The 18,929-nt window shown below is 32.8% G+C and overlaps 2 protein-coding genes across 3 annotated transcripts; both read left to right on the forward strand.

Moving 5' to 3' along the window:
* Window positions 1-277: 277 nt before the first annotated feature.
* Window positions 278-1,860, forward strand: LOC114374036. The gene is made up of 3 exons (XM_028331626.1): window positions 278-379; window positions 517-584; window positions 1,292-1,860. Exons 2-3 carry the CDS (start codon window positions 533-535, stop codon window positions 1,564-1,566), a joined length of 327 nt encoding a protein of 108 aa, XP_028187427.1. The 5' UTR covers window positions 278-379; window positions 517-532; the 3' UTR covers window positions 1,567-1,860.
* An 8,838-nt stretch (window positions 1,861-10,698) lies between these two features.
* On the forward strand, window positions 10,699-18,742 carry LOC114376034 (RNA-binding protein 28-like). 2 transcript variants are annotated; one of them, XM_028333936.1, is made up of 18 exons: window positions 10,699-10,856; window positions 10,925-10,985; window positions 11,120-11,156; window positions 11,409-11,539; window positions 11,686-11,781; window positions 11,871-11,976; window positions 12,216-12,349; window positions 12,870-13,009; window positions 13,785-13,835; window positions 13,919-14,001; window positions 14,106-14,160; window positions 14,245-14,359; window positions 15,836-16,331; window positions 16,407-16,620; window positions 16,713-16,783; window positions 17,404-17,572; window positions 17,672-17,801; window positions 17,891-18,742. In XM_028333936.1, the coding sequence occupies exons 1-18, from the start codon at window positions 10,758-10,760 to the stop codon at window positions 18,571-18,573; spliced, it is 2,871 nt and encodes a 956-aa protein (XP_028189737.1). In that variant the 5' UTR covers window positions 10,699-10,757; the 3' UTR covers window positions 18,574-18,742. The 2 variants fall into 2 exon arrangements, with proteins under 2 accessions (XP_028189737.1, XP_028189738.1); XM_028333937.1 differs by having other exon boundaries at window positions 11,689-11,781.
* The last annotated feature ends 187 nt before the right edge of the window (window positions 18,743-18,929 follow it).

Below are 18,929 nucleotides of genomic sequence, written 5' to 3' on the forward strand. Positions count from 1 at the left end.
GAACAAATTTCTAGAAGCATTTAAAACTATTAATTTTCCTAAATTGTTTATTGGGGGGAACAAACATATCATAAGTTTCAGAGAGAATTGATGAACTTGGACCTCACGTATATCTAATTGTTAAAATGTGTAAAATATAAGTCTAACGGCTAAAATTTATCACGGCAAAGTCTTCCACCATAAGCACTACAATTTGCCACACTGAATCAAAACTCATGACCTCACCATGCAATAATAAATGTACATAAACGTTACATATAGAGAACAGGCAAGACTCATTGAACTTACTCTCTCTCTCTCTCTTACATGCAGAGTCATCAAATTAATTCTGCAACACTCTCACTCTGAAATCTCGATCCCATTTCCTCTCTTGACCTAGGTAACTAACCCTCATTCTCTTCTTTTCTAAAATTTCTATTCAAAAAATAAACAAAGCACTTGTGTTTTTTTTTTTTTTTATCATTTTCTTCAATACCTATATTTTTATTTTTATTTTAATTTCACTTCAATTTTCAGTGTCGTCAATTCGTCGATGGAGTCTTCTGATAAAGTATCAACTGCTAAACGCCGCCAACCATCACCTGGTATACTCTTCATGATTTCTGTCTCAATATTTTCTTCTGTTTATTTTAAATTTGACATAAACAGTTGATCACCAGGTACACTATTTGCATTTCCAGTAAATTTTCCTTTTTATGTTTTCCCCATTTTTGTGGATTATTTGCATGTTGTACGTGAAAATTGTGGCCATTTGACTCGTTTAATAAGCAATAATCCATCTGTTTTCTTTAATTTTAGGATTTAACGTGAATAGCCAGTGTTTGATCTTGTGTATGTGTGTTGCTTGGTTTGTATAGTTTATAAGGTTCTCTGAGACCATTTGTGATTTTTAATTTTTTTTATTAACAAACATTAATAATTAATTGTTAGTTTTTTTTTTAATGGGAAAATTGAACTTACTGATTTTTTTCTCTCTTCTTTCTCCTCTTATCACCAAATAAATCTTATAAGTTTTTATTTGTGGTCTGCAAGTGTTTGCAAAATACCTTGTAATCCACATATTCTTACTGCTAAAATACATATAAAATGATGACTCCAAACATTTTATTTCATTTTTTGAATTAGTTGCTGTCTAGAGTTGAATATATATATATATATAACAAATGTACTTTTATTATGCCATGTACCTTAGTGGATCGTGTGGTTTTGTACAATATTTATATATAGCATTTGAATTGAAGGAGTATCTGTACGTAGTTTCACTGAGTATAGTTTCATTTTCTGAATCCAGGATTTTCCCCAGAAAAGACAGAAAACAAAAGAATGAAGAATAGCCTCCCATACCCACCTGAGAAACATTTTCCATCTGAAGTTCATGATGATTCAGCAACAAAGACTGGCCAAATCATTCCGTTCACTGGTTCTGGAAGACGTTTATTTGATGGCAAACTTTGTACTCGATCAGTTGAAGAAACCTCCTCTTCAATGCTAAATCAGACAACTAAGAAGGAGGAAGAACCAAAATTTCAAGCTTTCACCGGAAAGAAGTATTCCTTAATTAATTGATCTTTCTTAGGCTACTTACATGTTAATGGCCTTTACTTTTAAGTACAATCCTCAAACTGAGTTCAAGTTACATCCTAGGAATACATAAACACAGGAGCAATTCTTACATAAGTACAGTACCTCTATGCACCACCACTCAAAAAGCTAAAGATGTATTAAAATCATAATATAGATATAGTTATCTCTAACTTTCGATTAGTAGTACCGGTGGCTTTAGGTACTGTACTTAAACAAAATTCAAGAATTTCTCTAAACAATAAACATAGAATGTGATGCAATTTATGGTGCTTTAAACCAATGCTTTTTTTTGTTTTCTTTTCTTCACAGATAAGTAACTATGCCATGCCAGTATCATTTTCATGGCCCTCTTCATCTCTATAACGTATTCACTAGCTAGTAAATTTCTCTACTCAAGTTTTTTTTAATATCTTATATAATTTTATTTATAGATAATTTTATCATATTATAAATTATTTATTTTAAATAACCTCAAATTATTCTACAGGTTAAACATGATTTTACATCGGTGCTGACGTCACCACCAATGTAGAAATATCATATTTCAACGTCGTTTCTTTCTTCAAAACGATGTAGAAAATAGGAGATCCACATCGTTGCTTTATTAAAAAATGACTTAGAAAACGCAGCTTACTACATCGGTGCATACGTCAGCATCGATGTAGACAATAAGGGATCAACAACATTTCTTAATTAAAAAATGATGTAGAAACTAGTCTTACTACATCGGTGCCTACGTCAGCACCGATGTAGAAAATAGGGGATCAACAACGTTTCTTATTTAAAAAATGATGTAGAAACTACTCTTACTACAACATTTCTTAATTAAAAAAGGATGTAGAAACTAGTCTTACTACAACGTTTCTTAACTAAAAAACGATGTAGAAACTAGTCTTACTACAACGTTTCTTAATTAAAAAATGATGTAGAAACTAAGCTTGTTGACTTCGGCGGCTAAGGTTTCTACATCGGTCAATAATATAGCACCGATTTAAAAAAAAAAACAGCTTACTACAACGTTTGTTTATGGACCGTTGTTGAAATTTTTAAGTTTCAACATCATTATAATAAAAAACGGTCAAGCACCGTTGTTGAATCGTGATTCTGACCGATGTAGAATACGAGTTTTCTAGTAGTGAGTCAATCTTTTAAGTGCACTAATGTTTAACACTCTATTCCGTCCTATATATTAGTCACATTCTAGAATGAATATTTTGTTTTATTTATAAGTCATCAACTAACTTATTAATAATATTTTTTAATTCTGTCATTTATATTATTCTCAACACTTATTAGGGAAACTTATTTTTCATGCACCATCCACTCATTCTTCTCACTCTAACGAAAATATGAGTATCTCTTCAAATACTTCATTCTCTTTCTGTCTCTCTTATTACATTCTCTCTCATATTACCTATGTCTTTTGTTTTCTGTATCAATTAAAACTAAAACATTTTTCTCTCCATGGAGAAAGACAAGGAACCCATTCTAAACCATGAGGATTTGTTGGCATTGGTTGTTGAGGACTCAGACACCCAAGAAAAGTCCCATTGTAACCCATTATAAGCCATATACATTGAATGACCCTTCTTGAAACACAATACGATGTGACAATGTTCTTTGTTGTACCTTCCTTTAGTTTTCCATTATAAACTGAATTTAACAAGAGACGACAAATGAACCTATGCTCTTCAGTTGATAAGAATCTTCGTTGCTTGTTTAATGTAGCATATGCATTTATAGGAAATTTTGTTTTTGCATTTGCTTCCTCCTATTGGCCATCACTCATTACCCGTGTAAGCTTGCATCTTCAGTGTCGTCAGGCATACCATCTTCTTCCTTGTCAACACTCATATCAAAGTCCATTTCAACGCTTGGGAGATCATTCAAGTTCGACAACTGAGATTGATTTCCCTCACCATTGATGGGTTGTTGAGAATTTGCTCCATCACCACTCATGGGTACAATATTCAAATCAATAGAATTTGAGGATTTTGATTGCACGTTATTGGCATCACTATTCAATAATGGACCTTCATTTTTGTTCTCTGTTTCTCGGACTACATTCAAGTTGAAATCCAAGTTCACACTCTCATTGTTCATGGTGTTTATGAAGCATAGGATACCTCTTTGATGGCGTGAGCTTAAAATCAATTTCAAACTTCACCTTTGGTATTTAAAGATACAAAACCCACACCAAAAAATGAAACAAATTTTTTAAATAATTAATTTAATTACCATAATCAATTTCAAACTTCACCTTTGGTATTTAATTAGTTATTAGTGGAATTAGTTGGATATGTAATTATATTAGGATATAATTAGAAACTTATTTTATTTTCAGACATATTTAATGACTTAACTTTCCTTTCATCTTGATGATTCAGTTGAAAGTAATCAATATATAGGATCAGAGAAAGTATATTTTGTCATTTATTATATTTGGGTTATATTGGATAAAATTAATTGAAAAGGCAGTTAAAAACTGATAGTTAAAAGTTAAAAAATTAATTTATTAAATTAAAAGTGTTCAGTAAAACTAGATATTTAAGTAGTTGAAAAATATAAAATGATAAAAAAAAAATCATAATTTATTTAAAAAATAACAAGAAAAATGAATAAATATATTGAAGATAAAAGTGAAAAAATATTAAAAAAACTAAAAATTAAAGTTTAAAAAAATATTATTTCAAATAACACTAAAAATTACTAAGAAATTATTAAAAAAAATTACTGAAGAATCAAATGAGCTTAAAACTTGTTTTATTTTGTTTATTTTGAATTAGACAGCTCAAAACCAAAAAAAGCGTATTGAATATAATTTTCTGTGTTGAAACCTTGTGGTTATGGCATAAAATTATCCTTGTTGATGGCCTCCATTATTTTTCTCTCCCTCTTAATCTTTCTATGTTATACCTGTTGCATGCATTAATGTTCCCATCACATGTAAATTTCACATATGCTTTTCTTTTTTGCTCAAGAAAATTTACTTGCACACATGTCATAGTAATTTAGCTTTTTATGTACATTATTTCTTCCTTTGGATTATACCTGGGTATAGCTTAATTTTCTTTAGCATCGATATAATTTAATTGTACCTATTCTATGAGGTGTCGGACTTCATTGGCACCAAGTTTTGAATGGAATACGTTCCGGATTCTGTATTTTTTTCCTAATACTTAAAAAGGTTCTTGTTTGATTTACTTTTTTTTTTTTTTTATGGTAACCTAATATTTTTTTCCTCAACAATTAAAATGTGAAGTGGCTAAACGCATCTTTTTCAAAGACATTCTGGATGGAATCAGTTGTACGACAATTATAGTTTACAGCATGTAGAGTGGATATTTTTACTGTGAAAATCAAAAATGAGTTTTATGTGCGTGTTTTTGATAGGGAATTCCACGATTTGATGTACCAGCATGTCCAATACACGTTATTCTTACCCTATGATCGATAATTTTCCTGAAAGATTAAACCTTGGTGACTTCCATCCTGACACTAACCTATTCAAAATGATAAATAAAAAGACACCCCTTCTTGTTTACCGCAAATTTATACTAAGTATCACATTTAAATTGATTTAAACCATATCAGAATACATTTATTAATCAGAATAAATAGTTATACATAAAAAAAAAATTGACTCTCCAAATTAAACATCAAACGACGGACCTTTTAAAAATATTACATTCACATCATACTTTAATTTTTTTTTAAAATATGTTAGCAATCGAAAACTAATAATTAAAAGACTAACAATCAACAATAACCAATAAAATTTACTTGTGTATGGTATATAATTTCTTAATAATTTTAAATATTTTTCTTGGTAATTCTTCTCCATTTTATATAATAAGAATTAATTTGAAAGTATTAAATATACTTACCTTTTTTATTAAATATTTTCCTCATAAAAAAGTATGACAATTTGAAACGAGATACACTCGGTCAACATTATTTAAGTGTGTCTTTTTAAAGAAACATTTTGATCATCAATGCTCCATTTATGTGAGTTGATGTATTTGACCAGCATAAATCTAATAACTAAAATTTGTGAAACTAAATCTAACAATTAAAATTTGTTGTTACACATGCAATACACAGAACCAGAATCATTACAAATAAACAACCCAAGAGTCACTCTCACTCACAAAACCAGAATCATCAAATTTTGCAATGCTTTCACTCTTATCCCTTTAAATTTTCAAAGACATTTCCTGTCTTTACCTCTTCCTCACTCACACATGTAACCCTTTTTTTTATTATTATTTTCTTCAATTCCAATAACTTTATTTACTTTTAGGTATAAATGTACTTTTAGTTTTCAAAGTGTCACAGTTGAGCAATTTTGGTCCCTCGATTATCATTGTCCGGTTTTGATGTCTGCATTCGCGTTGATGTTGCAAATGACTGAGGCTTATGTTTTAGTAATATAATGTGATGATGTGACATGTGAAAAATGAGACTGTATCATCGCAAGGCGCGTGAGTCCGGATGCAAGGACTCATCACACGATTCAGAGGCATCATTGACACGTTGTATATTATCATTCAACCCTTGAGCAATTTAAGAATTTTCGAGTTTTCAGGATTTAACGTGAATTTGTGTGAGAGTTACATTTTGTGGTACTTTGATATTGTTCTTGTATTTTGTTTGCTGGTGAGTATGATGCATGCACTTAGTGGATCAAGTGGCTATTAAATATTCAATATATAAACATTTAAAGGAATATTTGTGGTTTCCTAACAACATCCATTCTCCATTTTGATGTCCACAGAATCGGAGGTATGCATATTTATCTAATTCGGATATTTCGATTGTGCATTATTCATTTGATTCATCTGCTTTATATTTATATGCATGTGTATCAGAGTTTATTCGTCTGATGTTACAAAGTGTGTCCCTAAAAAAGAATTACAAAAGACTAGCAAATTTCCCTGAAAAATTCTAAATGATCACCAGCATGAAAATGACATAGTACTAGACTTGATAGCCACAAATTACTTTTATAAAATCAGATTTAGTTTTTTCCAAAAAAATCAAGAGAAATTCTCACAAAAAGAAAAAAAAAACTCAAATTTTTATTCAGATTCTTTCCTGCCTCAAGCTTTGCAATCTAATGTAAAGTTCATGTTTGTAATATTCAGGAACAAACCACCGCCACATCAATATTTTCATTAATCACCAACTTCTGATTTCTTCTTCTCCCTCTCTTCTATGTTGTGCTTTCAAATTCTCCCACCATAAGTTTCCATAATCAGTGAATTCAAGGGCAACAAGTTGACATTTTTTTGCTTAAGAATACTCATTATTACATTCAAATTAATACTTTCTCGACTCGTCTTACCCACTCCAAATACTCCTCCAGTGAACTTGTATCTCGTCCATTACTACCATTTTAGTTTTGAACAGTCTAGCCTTTCAATTGTTGCAGTCAAACGATCAAGGCGTTCTGTCATCTCCTCATGGCTACGTTGAAGCCCCAAGATTTGAGCTTGCTCCAAAGTAAGGCCTTTGGGGATTTCTTTAGTCATAGTGTTTGAAAAATGAGATTTCAAACTTTCACAAGGTAGGTCTCTCTTTAAGTGTTTACACTCAAGCTACGAACATGGCTCTCATACCAAAACTATGATGTGCCCCGAAAATAGAAATAAAGAAAGAGTAGAATTTGGCCACCCCTAGTTTGATAAGTAAAAATGCCACAATCTAAAGTAACCCAATTGAATTTGTCACACTCTTGAAAAGAAGAAATTGAGAGCGATAAGAATTCATATAATTTGTCGCTACATAATTTTTTTTTTACTTAGATAAGAATTGGAAATAATTACAATAAGCAATATAAATAAACTTCATTCAATTGATTTGAAATATTTGTAAATGGTGGTGTCTTTTCTAGAAAAGATCCAGTAAGTAGTTATTAATATCCACTAAAGTAGAGGACAAATTTAGTGGGATAGTAAATAACAAAATACACTAAATGACAATAAAAACAAAGTACTCCACTAAAAGTTATTAAAGCTTCTTGTTTATTAATGATAAAAAAATGTGTTTCATGCACCCTTTCAAATTTGTCCTTTGCTCTTTTTCTAAAATGTTTCAATTCGGGCCCAAAATAATTTGACCCATGGACACTTCAACACCTTTTTCTTTATGTTTCTTCGTATTTTAACAATGTAACCCAACCTATTATTATTTTCTACTTCAAAGAAGCTAAAGACTCCATCCGTACGTTTTGCTTTTGCGCGTGTTATTGGACTAATTGGAGAATTGGACTTCTCTAGCACTTCTTGGTTAGAATCCATGACCTTATCACTACCCTTCCAAATAGATAATTTCTTCCAAAATAAGTTTATAACCGGTTCCCATGAAGTATGATGCCTATGGTTAATTCCAATTGGAATCCCCAAGAATTTAAAAGGTAAGGACACCATAGTGCAGTGGAGAAAAGTTGTTGCTCCCTCCATGAAATTCTACGGAGCATTGATGCCATATATCTTACTTTTGGAGAAATTAATCCTCAAAGCTACGGAGTATTGCCTTGACTGCCAACAAATATTGCCAAATAACAGCGAATATCTACCAACAAGGAATGACGGTACACGTCACATTCCGGGAATAGGATAAGGGATATCACCATTCGGGATGTGTTATCTATTTATTGAAAATATCCACGATTATCTACTTATTTGAAAATATTGACATTTGAGATCGGATATTAGATATTTCCATTCAGGATGAAAGAGACATTAAAAAATCATTACATGAATGAATTTGAGATTCAAAGTGGATATGAGATCTACATTGTTTCTAGGAAACACAAAGTCAAGTTTAGTGATTCTGAGAATTATCGAGTTGTGTATGTAATATCGATTTGAATGCTTGAAGTGTTAATGACACTTATTGAAATGTTTTTTTTATATTGAGAATGTTATGTGAATAAATTGTGGTTGAATTAATTGGTGTATATATTTATGATATTTTATTTTAAATGTGCTACAAGTATCATGATTGAGTTTTTTTGGTTATCTTGTCGGTTGAGAATATAATATTGTTTGTAAATTTCTTTTAGAACTTGTTTTACTCAATAAAATTATATCTCATTATAAGTAATGTTTTTAGAGCAAGGAAGAAACTATAGAAACAAATGAGAGTTGAAGACTTAGTTTTCTTTTAATTAATTTCGTTATATTTCTAGTGTTCGTTGTATGCTTATATTTGAGAATATTGTACCTTATAAGGATTCAATCTTATTTATAATATGAGATATTTCAAACCATTGAAGTTTCTCAAGAAAATTCATGTTGATATTTTAATTAATGTTTTATTATGGATTGTTATTGTAACAAATAACGTTACATGGAGATGTTTAAAGAGACCTTTGCATGGAGGAGTAGTGAAAATTTTCAAACCCTCTCCCACTGTCTCTCTTAGTCATGTCATATCTCTATCTCATTCTCTCTTTTTCTTGCTTTTGTTATATATGTTAGGGAGGGTTTGTGGTAGCTTTAGTTGGAGACGGATCCTCTCCATTTCTTTTTTTCTGCATTTTATCCATTTCATAAGCTTTTAAAAAAGTAAATAAAATGAAGATGATATACATTTTATGGAGAGTAACATTCATTTTCTCAAAATCTTAATAATGAAAAAAATTGAGAGAAAAGGAAATGGACAGAATTCAATTAACCCGTTCTTGTTAGGCAATTTTTTTTAAAACAAGTCTAAATGGGTCCGGATATGATTCAACAACAAATCTCTAATGTCTCAAATATTGACTTTACCAATAACTTGGATTGGGATTCCACATGGTTCATGGCATGTTACTTCTAATCTCTTTGATTCTCTTTTGGAGAGGACTACAAAATGTCTAGATGCTTGGAAAGAGCGTTAACTTAATAGAGCTAGTAGAGTAATTTTAGTTAATTTTGGGTTTGCTTCAATTCCTACCTACACCTTGCAATGGTTGCCCCAAAAAGTTTTTCAATCTATGGATATTATGGGCAGAAAATTTAGATTTTGAGTGGTAATATCGAGAGAAGGGTCCATTTGCACTACACCCAAAAAAGAAACATTTGCCGGCGATAATCATATTTATTGGCAATAAATGTGGCTGCAAAAGGATTCAATAAATGTGGCCGCAAAAGGATTTAATGGCTATTAGACTATGGCCATCTTATGATGACAAGGAATAAACACGGAAGAAGAACGATAACAATCATTTGTTGAATAAGAAAAATAGTAATTACACGAATAATCTAATTACATTAAACTTCAATGAAGATTGAAACTACTCATAGTCATGAGAACCACCAAAGAAATAATCAAAGTAGCTAGAGCCCTCAAGCATAGATGTCCCCAAACTCTTTTTCTCATGTCTGTGAAATGCTCCTTTTGTATCTTGGAATTTGTGCCCTTCTTATGGTTCATTGGGATTTTGTAAGCAGCAACAAATAGGCGTTAATAGATAAGCTCGCTTAAGCTAACTTTGCATAGCTCACTTAAGCAAGCACAACAAGCAATACTAGACTTTTTAGAGTTAGCTCATTTAAGCTAGTTAGTTATGGTTTGCTTAAGCAAGCACAATAAGGTTCTAGGCTTCAAAACTGTAGATAGCTTAAGCTAGCATAGTAATGTTGCTAGCAATATTGTCAAACTCATAACTAGTAAGAGAAACAAAAAAGGAGAATAAAATATGTAACAGATTCCAAAGAGTTATATGCATATATATAAAAAATTAAATATTATTATTTAATAAAAAAAAATTTAGTCAGCAAAATAAACAATCACAAGCAGCAATGTTGAGAGTGACCCAACAATTACCACCGACCCCTTCACCTACATCCAAGCTCACCTATCTCAATAAAAAAACACACAAAAGAGAGAAACGGAAGAACAAAAAAGCATGGAGACGTAAAACACTACTGACTCAGCTTAAAAAGGAAGAAGATACAAGAGGGGTATTTTTGATATTTTAAAAAATGCTGGGTGCACAAGCAATTACGCTGGTGCAGCTAGCATCACCCTAGTAGGGGAGGCTGATTGGGCCACAACATTACTAGTAGGCCCAAAAACTAAACCCCGAGTCTCGAGACACCCCAACGTTCTCCTTGACGCCCTTCTGCCCTACCTCGACCCTCATTGTTCTCACTGAACCTAGAGTGGAAATTTTGGTTGAGATGGGAAAGAAGAACAAAGTGAAGGAAAATGGAGGCAAAGAGCATTGCCCCTCGACTCTTTTTGTCTCCAACTTGCCCTATTCCTTTTCCAATTCTCAGGTATTCTTTATTTCCTCTCTTCTCTTTTTTATTCTTGATTATTCTAATCAATAAATAAATATAATCAGTTGGAGGAGACGTTCAGTCAGGTTGGGCCTGTCAGGCGTTGCTTCATGGTCACTCAGAAAGGTAACATGCTTCACTTTTAGGGTTCTTTCTGTTGTATATTACTATTACTATAAGCATTGACTCAAGACATAGTGAAGCATATATTTTCCTATTTATATTTTTAACATCTTTTATCCTTGTTTAATCATCCACAGGATCAGCTCAACATCGTGGTTTCGGTTATGTCCAATTGTGAGTTCATTTCTTCTTCCAGAACTTCAATTTGTTGTGATTGTTTGTCTTATTAGTTATTTGCTTCCTATGTCACTATTCTCTTGCTTTTTTCTTGTCTACATATTGATAGATATATGAGTAGAATTTGTTGGTTGTCTCTGTTTTTATGTAAAGATAGATATATGACTCTTCTGTCTGTTTCACCTTTATTAGAATTAGAATTTGTGACTTAGCTTTTTCTAGTTTGGTAATAATTGTTGTCATCTTCAGTGCCGTTGAGGAAGACGCTAACCGTGCTATTGAGCTGAAGAATGGTACATCTGTTGAAGGCCGGAAAATTGTAGTGAAGCATGCAATGCCTCGTCCTCCCCGTGAAGAACGACAATCAAAACCAAATCAAGGTTGATACTATAAAATTCTGGTTCAGTGTACTGTGATATTTTCATGATAAATGTTGTCTGAAAGATGATGTGTAAATGGTTCTAACCTTGTCAATATTCCTCTTCCTTTATTCTCTGTTCTGCCTCTTTCTTTTGTAATGTTATAGCGGGCAAGACAGATGATCTCACAAAGCCAAAAGATGATGATGAAGACGGCAGATCATCTGGATCAGAGAAGAATGTTTCAGTTTCGAAGGAAGAAGGTTGAGAATTTGTTTATACAATTATTTATATAAGAGTCTCATTTATATACTTATTTCAATTTTTTATATGTATTATTTTTCTTGTATAGAATTGCAAGTCAGTAAACAAAAAAGCACAAGGAAGCCCATGGAAATTAAAAAATCAGCTCTTTGTGATGATGTAGCAGATGAGGGTGGTTGCTCAGAAAAGCAGAGGTTTTTACACTTATCTATTTTTCTGCTATTGTATTTAATCCAACATTTTTTAAACCAGCTAGTTACCAGGGAAATAAAAGAAAATCCCTGGAAGCTGATTTTAACAGGACTGTGATTAAGTGGAAATGACTAATGAGATTATTTGATTCCAACATATGGATGTTTCATATGTTTGAATGCATGTCTTGTTTCTAAAATGATGTTCCTTATTGTATTTTTTTTTTCTTTTCTTTTGACAGGGTTGCTAGAACTGTTATATTTGGTGGTCTTATAAATTCTGATATGGCTGAAGAAGTTCACAGCAAAGCCAAAGAGATTGGCACTGTGTGTTCAATTAAGTACCCTCTTTCAGGGAAAGATCTTGAGCAACATGGTAACTGTGGATTTGATTTTTCAGATCATGATATATAATGCAAATGAAATAGATTTAAGTTTATTTAATGGTTTGATATGTTAGTTATATTAAATAAGATATAAAAGGATCTATTTTTTTCTTTGTTGAATAATTATAATAGGCTGTATTTAACTGTCTTGTTGGGTCAGATTTCACCACTGTTTTGTACTTGGTGTAAAGTCATCTCATGGTTAGCGTGCGAAGCTGATAATAATTTAGATTTGCTGTCTTGTACTTGTATATGTTCTTGTCAATATTATTGTTTTAATTAATGCTAAACCCTTTTCTTTTTTTAAACAAACATTTAGTTGTATTGTATCCCATGTAATCATATTGAGTACTGATAAGGACATTTGAAGTTTGTTCATCCACTGAAATTGTCAAAGAGATGGCTTTCCAGCTAGGATGTTCTTTGACAAGATTAAATCCTTTGTATTCCTTTTTGAAAGAATCTTTATACTGCTTGGGATGATAGGGGTCATTATGGAATTTTTTTCAGGTCTCCTGCAAGATGGATGTACTTTAGATGCTTCGGCTGTGCTTTATACAAGTGTAAAATCAGCTCGAGCTTCTGTTGCAACATTACATAAAAAAGAGATAGGAGGGGGAAACGTTTGGGCACGCCAACTTGGTGGAGAGGTTAAGTGCTTGTCATAGAACTCACTAGATTCAGTATAATATCATCATGCTCCAGAAAAGAATTGTTTGTATATGAATATTTGTCAGCTGTGAGAAGAAGCTTTATCGTTTTGTATTCATATACTCTAACTTTTTGCTTTATGTCATTTGTATTATGTTGTATCTATTAGAATGTGTTATTCATTTTCTAAAATATGAATATGACAAAAAACCCATTCTCTTTATTTTTTTTTATGAAAGAGTCATTAGTAGCTCTAAGTTCTTTCTGCCATTAATCATGACAATACGGCATTCATTCTCTTAATATAAAGGAAGTTACATAATGAGAATGTTATATGTGGTGCTTCTTGAGGCTTGACAGGATTTCATTTGGATTCAGTTTTAGTCTGTTTCCCATGTTTGTGTTGAAAAGTATTTTCTTGATTGTTGTCTCCATTTTTGAGTGTCTAACTCTGATATGTGAAAATCTGTTCTTTGGAGTAGTTGTGTAAAATGTATGTACCCTGCCCACCATTTGGAAGTCTATATATAGACTTAGAAGACAATTTTCAGCCTGGTTGGAATGCATTTAGTAACTGTAGACTGTACTTTGTTAGAATCATCTAATAATCTATTAGGTGGTGGAAGATAGACTTCATTGTGTTTATGCTTTATTGTGTGCTTTTCTTCTATTGATTTTCAATTGTTTGTAGGTGAAGTTAACTTCCCTGTTTACTGAGGATGATCATGAATGAGATATTAGTTTCTTAACAATTTTCTGCTGTGTGTGGATCAGGGCTCCAAGACTCAGAAATGGAAGCTTATTATCAGAAACCTTCCTTTCAAGGTTTGATGCATTGAGTTAAAAGCATGAAATAAATATTGTTTGGAGGCCTTAACTTCTGACTAGTTGACTAAACATGGATGCAGGCAAAAGATAATGAAATAAGAGATATGTTTTCATCTGCAGGGTATGTGTGGGATGTATTTATTCCACAAAAGCCAGACACAGGGTGAGTTCTTTTTTCTTTTCCTTGACTTCAAGAGTTTCAATATACTATTATACATAATGCTTTCTTAAACTGTTTTTTCTTTTCACCTCTTCTCCTGTTTGCAGTCTGTCTAAGGGTTTTGCATTTGTAAAATTCACCTGCAAGCAAGATGCAGAAAAGGTATGAACTGTTACCTATGTTTTACTTTACCTACTATTTATGTTCTGAAGTAACCTGCATATAAGCTGCCTGTTTCTGTTCCAGGCCATTCAAAAGCTCAATGGATCAAAGTTTGCAAAACGACTCATAGCTGTTGATTGGGCTGTTTCAAAAAAGATATTTAGCAGTGATACAAATAATGCTCTTGCCTCAGAGAAAGGTAATTTTTGTATTCATTGAAATTTGAAAATGGTACTGCCATTTGACTTGAGCGAAGTTATGTAGGTTTGCTATTTTCATTCTAGATCTTATTCATGTTAATTTAAAAATTCAGTATGTTTGATATAGTTGCTTGCCATGCATGGCATAATACTTGAGGTGGATTGCATAATCAAGTAGATTATGCTAAAACATGGTGGTTGTAAGTGCTGTACCATTAAAATAGAAATTGGGATTAGTCTCACCCAGTGTTATTAAAACCGACCCGGTCATCGAGCCAGTCGAGCCATTGGGTTAGTGGGTTAGTGGTTCAACTGGTGGGTCGCTAATTGAACCGGTTGACCCGGTATATACTATAATAAAATTATAGTTAATAATATATATTTATGTTTGCAGTAAATATAATGATTAAGAAATCTGTCTTAAGCGGTAAGTGATGTACACTTGAATGCAATGTCCAAGGTTCAATTCCAACGGCTAGCATTTTTGTGTTATTTCCTCTATTCTTTTTGCTTTTGTTATTTATTGTAGCTTCGCTAGTTTGTTTGATTGACGTGAGGAGCCTTGCAGAATGCCAGTAGCCTGTTGTTGCGTCAGTGCATTGAGACATGAGAAAGCTATAAGAAAAATAGGAACACAGCTCTGCATGAGGTTCGAGACAAATTGAACGTAAAATCTTGCAGCCAGATCAAAATTTTAAATATGAACCGGGCTGAGTTAAACACCAGTTTAATGACGTGTCATTGGGTCGATTGCATAAACGGTCTGATTACTGAACCGAATCAACCATGTGACCGGTTTCGGGTTGAACCGGCCAGGCTGGTCCGGTTTTAATAACACTGGTCTCACCACTGTTCACCTGTTTGGGTAGTTTTGGCGTTTAACCTCATTTTCACCATTATGCTAGTCAGCTGTTGATTAGATTTGTGGAATAGAAAGCTAGCTCTTTTTTATGCAATGTAGCTTACTCTTTATTACACTTGGAGAGTAACTGAGTATGTTTCTTATAGCATTCTCTATTGAATAATTAAGTGACTATAATTGGAGCCAGGCTGTTGAGTTGTTACAAACTTAACTATAGTTATAGAATTTGTTGGAGAACATAGGATGGTGGCATTTTCTGAAATTTCGAAATTTTAGATCAACAAATTTGGATTTGGTAACTATTTCTATGTTGAGATCAAAGCTCATTGCTTCTTTTTGTAGCCTTTGAAATTTCCCTGGTAGATCGTGTATATCCCTTTCTATGTCCCTTTTCCTGGACAACTAATACATAACATTTGAAGTATTGGGTCATTGTGAGTTATGCTATACATGTTATTTGTAGAGAAATTTTTCGTTATTGTTCTAGTTTACAAATACATTATCGGTGCTTTACATAAGTCTCACTCTTTATCTTCGTCCTATTTATTTTAGTATTCTAGAAACCTTCATTTTGAGCCTGAACTATTTAAGACATTCTTTATGATTTCCTTAGGACAAAAAAACTTGAGCGATGAGGATAGTACTGATGACGATTTTGAGCTTGATGATAAAAGATCTGGTCAAGGAGATGATAGTGATACAGACTACTCTAGTGCCATGGAGGAAGAAGGCACTCCTGAAGATAATTTCGATAAGGAAGCAGACATTGCAAAAAAGGTTCTTAACAACTTGCTTACATCCTCGAGTAAAGGAACATCTGCAAACAATGATTCTATGCTGATCAAAGAAAACAAGGAGTCAAGATCTGATGAAATTGTTAAGGATGCAGATGAAAAAAATGAGTCTGGAAAGGTTTCAGGTGTTTCTAAGCCTGAAATTTCCAGCAGAAACAACTTATCAATTCCTAAGAGAACAGAAGAAGATGATTTGCAGGGAACAGTTTTTATATGTAATCTTCCCTTTGAATGTGATAACGAAGAAGTGAAACAGCGTTTTTCTGGATTTGGGGAAGTAGAATACTTTGTTCCTGTTCTCCACCAAGTTACCAAGTATGTCTTTGAGTGTTATTTTCTGTGTCCGTATTTCACAGGGCATTATTCATAGTCTCCTTTTACTCTATGCAGGCGACCGAGAGGGACTGGTTTTCTAAAATTTAAAACTGTAGAAGCAGCTAATACTGCAATTTCAACTGCCAGTGCTGCTTCTGGGATGGGTATTTTATTGAAAGGTAGACCATTAAAAGTTTTGAAGGCTTTGGATAAGAAATCAGCACATGACAAGGAACTGGAGAAAGCAAAAAATGAGGTTCATGACCACCGCAATCTTTACTTGGCTAAGGTTTGTTTTCTCCTTTGTAACTCTTGTGGAGCAGGCTGTTGATGCTGATATTCAATAGGACTAACATTTGCATTGTCCTGCTATTGTAATAGGAGGGACTTATTCTTGAGGGAACTACAGCTGCTGAAGGGGTTTCAGCCAGTGATATGTTAAAACGCCAAGAGTGAGTATTTTGTGGTTTGGAGTGTTAGTGGCATTTATTATAATTTTAACTCACATCTAGTTGGTTATAATTACTATGGGCAGCACTTGAGTAATTGTGTTTTTAATCCACGACTGTTATATGGTTATAGACTACTGTATGCTGCATTTGAGGGACAAGCCTCATGTTAAGTCGTGGATGATTATGGTTTTCTTTTTAATTCTCCCTATATTGTGGTAATCCTTTGTTTATCTGTGCTACCTTAACCTCATTTGAACTTTAGGAGAAAAAAAGTACCTGTATTGTATTCTTCTCCTTGTTTTCTTTTTCTTTTCATGCTTAGTAATTTTGTTGAGAAAAATCACAAGATAACAAGAAAAATCCCTCTCTGGAAAAGCTAAGAAGATATAATTTCTAATACACACATGATAATTCATGCACAATCCATTTTGTGTATAGATCCACAAACAAACAAAATATGAGCCATCAATTCACAATCCGTTTTCAAATATCATTAATTTTCAAAACATAATATTCTGATTGTCCTATTGTATGTTGCATATGATCTTCCAAATGAGCTGGTATAAATGTTATCTTCAGCTGGTGTTAGTGTTCTAACATTATTTATGGAAATTTCATAGGTTTGAAAAGAAAAAGAAGACAAAGCTTCAATCTCCCAATTTTCATGTTTCAAGAACTAGACTCATTATCTACAACTTACCCAAGTCAATGAATGAGAAAGAACTCAAGAAGCTTTGCATTGATGCAGTTATCTCTAGAGCTACCAAGCAAAAACCTGTAATTCGGCAGGTTGGTTAAGTAGATCATGGCTTGAAGTTGTCAATTATTGTTTCTCTAAAGCCTTATGAACGTCATTTTATATTTTAACATTATATGTATACTCTGCAGATAAAGTTTTTGAAAAATGAAAAGAAAGGAAATGTTGCTCAAGAACGCTATTCACGGGGAGTTGCCTTTGTTGAATTTTCGGAGCATCAGCATGCCCTTGTGGCTCTGAGAGTTCTTAACAATAATCCTGGTGACAACCATTTCTTATTTCTCTGCTAGTGAGACTATTTTTGTACCCTCATTTCTGTTTAATTTAACGTTGTCTTTCAATGACTACAGAAACTTTTGGTCCTGAGCATCGGCCGATCGTGGAGTTTGCTCTTGATAATGTTCAAACACTTAAACTTCGGAAGGCAAAGCTACAATCTCAGCTGCAGGCTCCTCAAGATGACAACAATGCCATGGATAATGACAAACCTGGCACAGTAGAAGGTCACAAGCCTGTAAAGAACAGAAAACGAAAATCTCAAGAGCATGACAAACCAGCAATGGAATCAGCACTGAATACAAATGGTGAATTGGGTGTTGCAGTGTCAAACGGAAAATCCCCTCAAGGACACAAATCCAAAAGACAGAAAGGCAACAATAAGAGTAAAAAGGCACTGAAAGAAAATCCAGAAGCCTTGTCCATGAAGCCAAAGAATAATGAAAATGGCCAGAGCAATGGTGGTGCATCACTAGAAGGTCAAAACACTGCCACTTACTCAAATAGAAGAAAATCAGGGAACAGAGAAGATTGGGGGTTTAGAAAAAGAAAGATTCAAAACCAAGAACAAGAAGCAGGCCAAAAGGTTTCTAAGAAACGGCCTAAGAAGAATAAAGATTCAGTAGGGAAGGACGTGGGAGACAAGCTTGACATGCTTATAGAACAATATAGATCCAAGTTCTCACACAAGGGTTCCCAAGAGAATGATGGAGAGAGAAAACCTTCTAAACAGCTTAGGAAATGGTTCCAATCATAGTTTACTATTTCTTGATATGAATTTTGTTACTTAAATTATTTTTTTACTTCCGAAAATTTAAGCAATGTAACTTTAGTTGCACCATATCTTATGTTGATTTTCTTTTTTTCTCCTTGACAATATTTATCTGGAATGTTTAACATTTATCTGGTATTTTTGTTATGCTTGAGGAATGTGTGTGCAAAATATCTAAATCATTTTATTTTTAGATCATTTCGAACGAGTTTACATTGATCAAAATTCATGAAATTAGTTGACCAAACTGTTTAATTGGTTAAACCAACAAAGCATTATTTAGAAGAAAAAAAATATTTTAATGCGTGATATATATATATATATATATATATATATATATA

Source organism: Glycine soja, chromosome 11, assembly GCF_004193775.1.
Source record: "Glycine soja cultivar W05 chromosome 11, ASM419377v2, whole genome shotgun sequence".
Lineage (NCBI taxonomy): Eukaryota > Viridiplantae > Streptophyta > Magnoliopsida > Fabales > Fabaceae > Glycine > Glycine soja.

Bases quoted from the DNA above. Each gene is read 5' to 3' on its own strand.
- LOC114376034 (XM_028333936.1), top strand. From the start codon at position 10,758: ATGGGAAAGAAGAACAAAGTGAAGGAAAATGGAGGCAAAGAGCATTGC. The intron at 14,002-14,105 runs GTGAGTTCTTTT...TCCTGTTTGCAG, and splicing joins CCACAAAAGCCAGACACAGG to TCTGTCTAAGGGTTTTGCAT. The intron at 14,360-15,835 runs GTAATTTTTGTA...TGATTTCCTTAG, and splicing joins TGCTCTTGCCTCAGAGAAAG to GACAAAAAAACTTGAGCGAT.
- LOC114374036 (XM_028331626.1), top strand. From the start codon at position 533: ATGGAGTCTTCTGATAAAGTATCAACTGCTAAACGCCGCCAACCATCA. The intron at 585-1,291 runs GTATACTCTTCA...TTCTGAATCCAG, and splicing joins ACGCCGCCAACCATCACCTG to GATTTTCCCCAGAAAAGACA.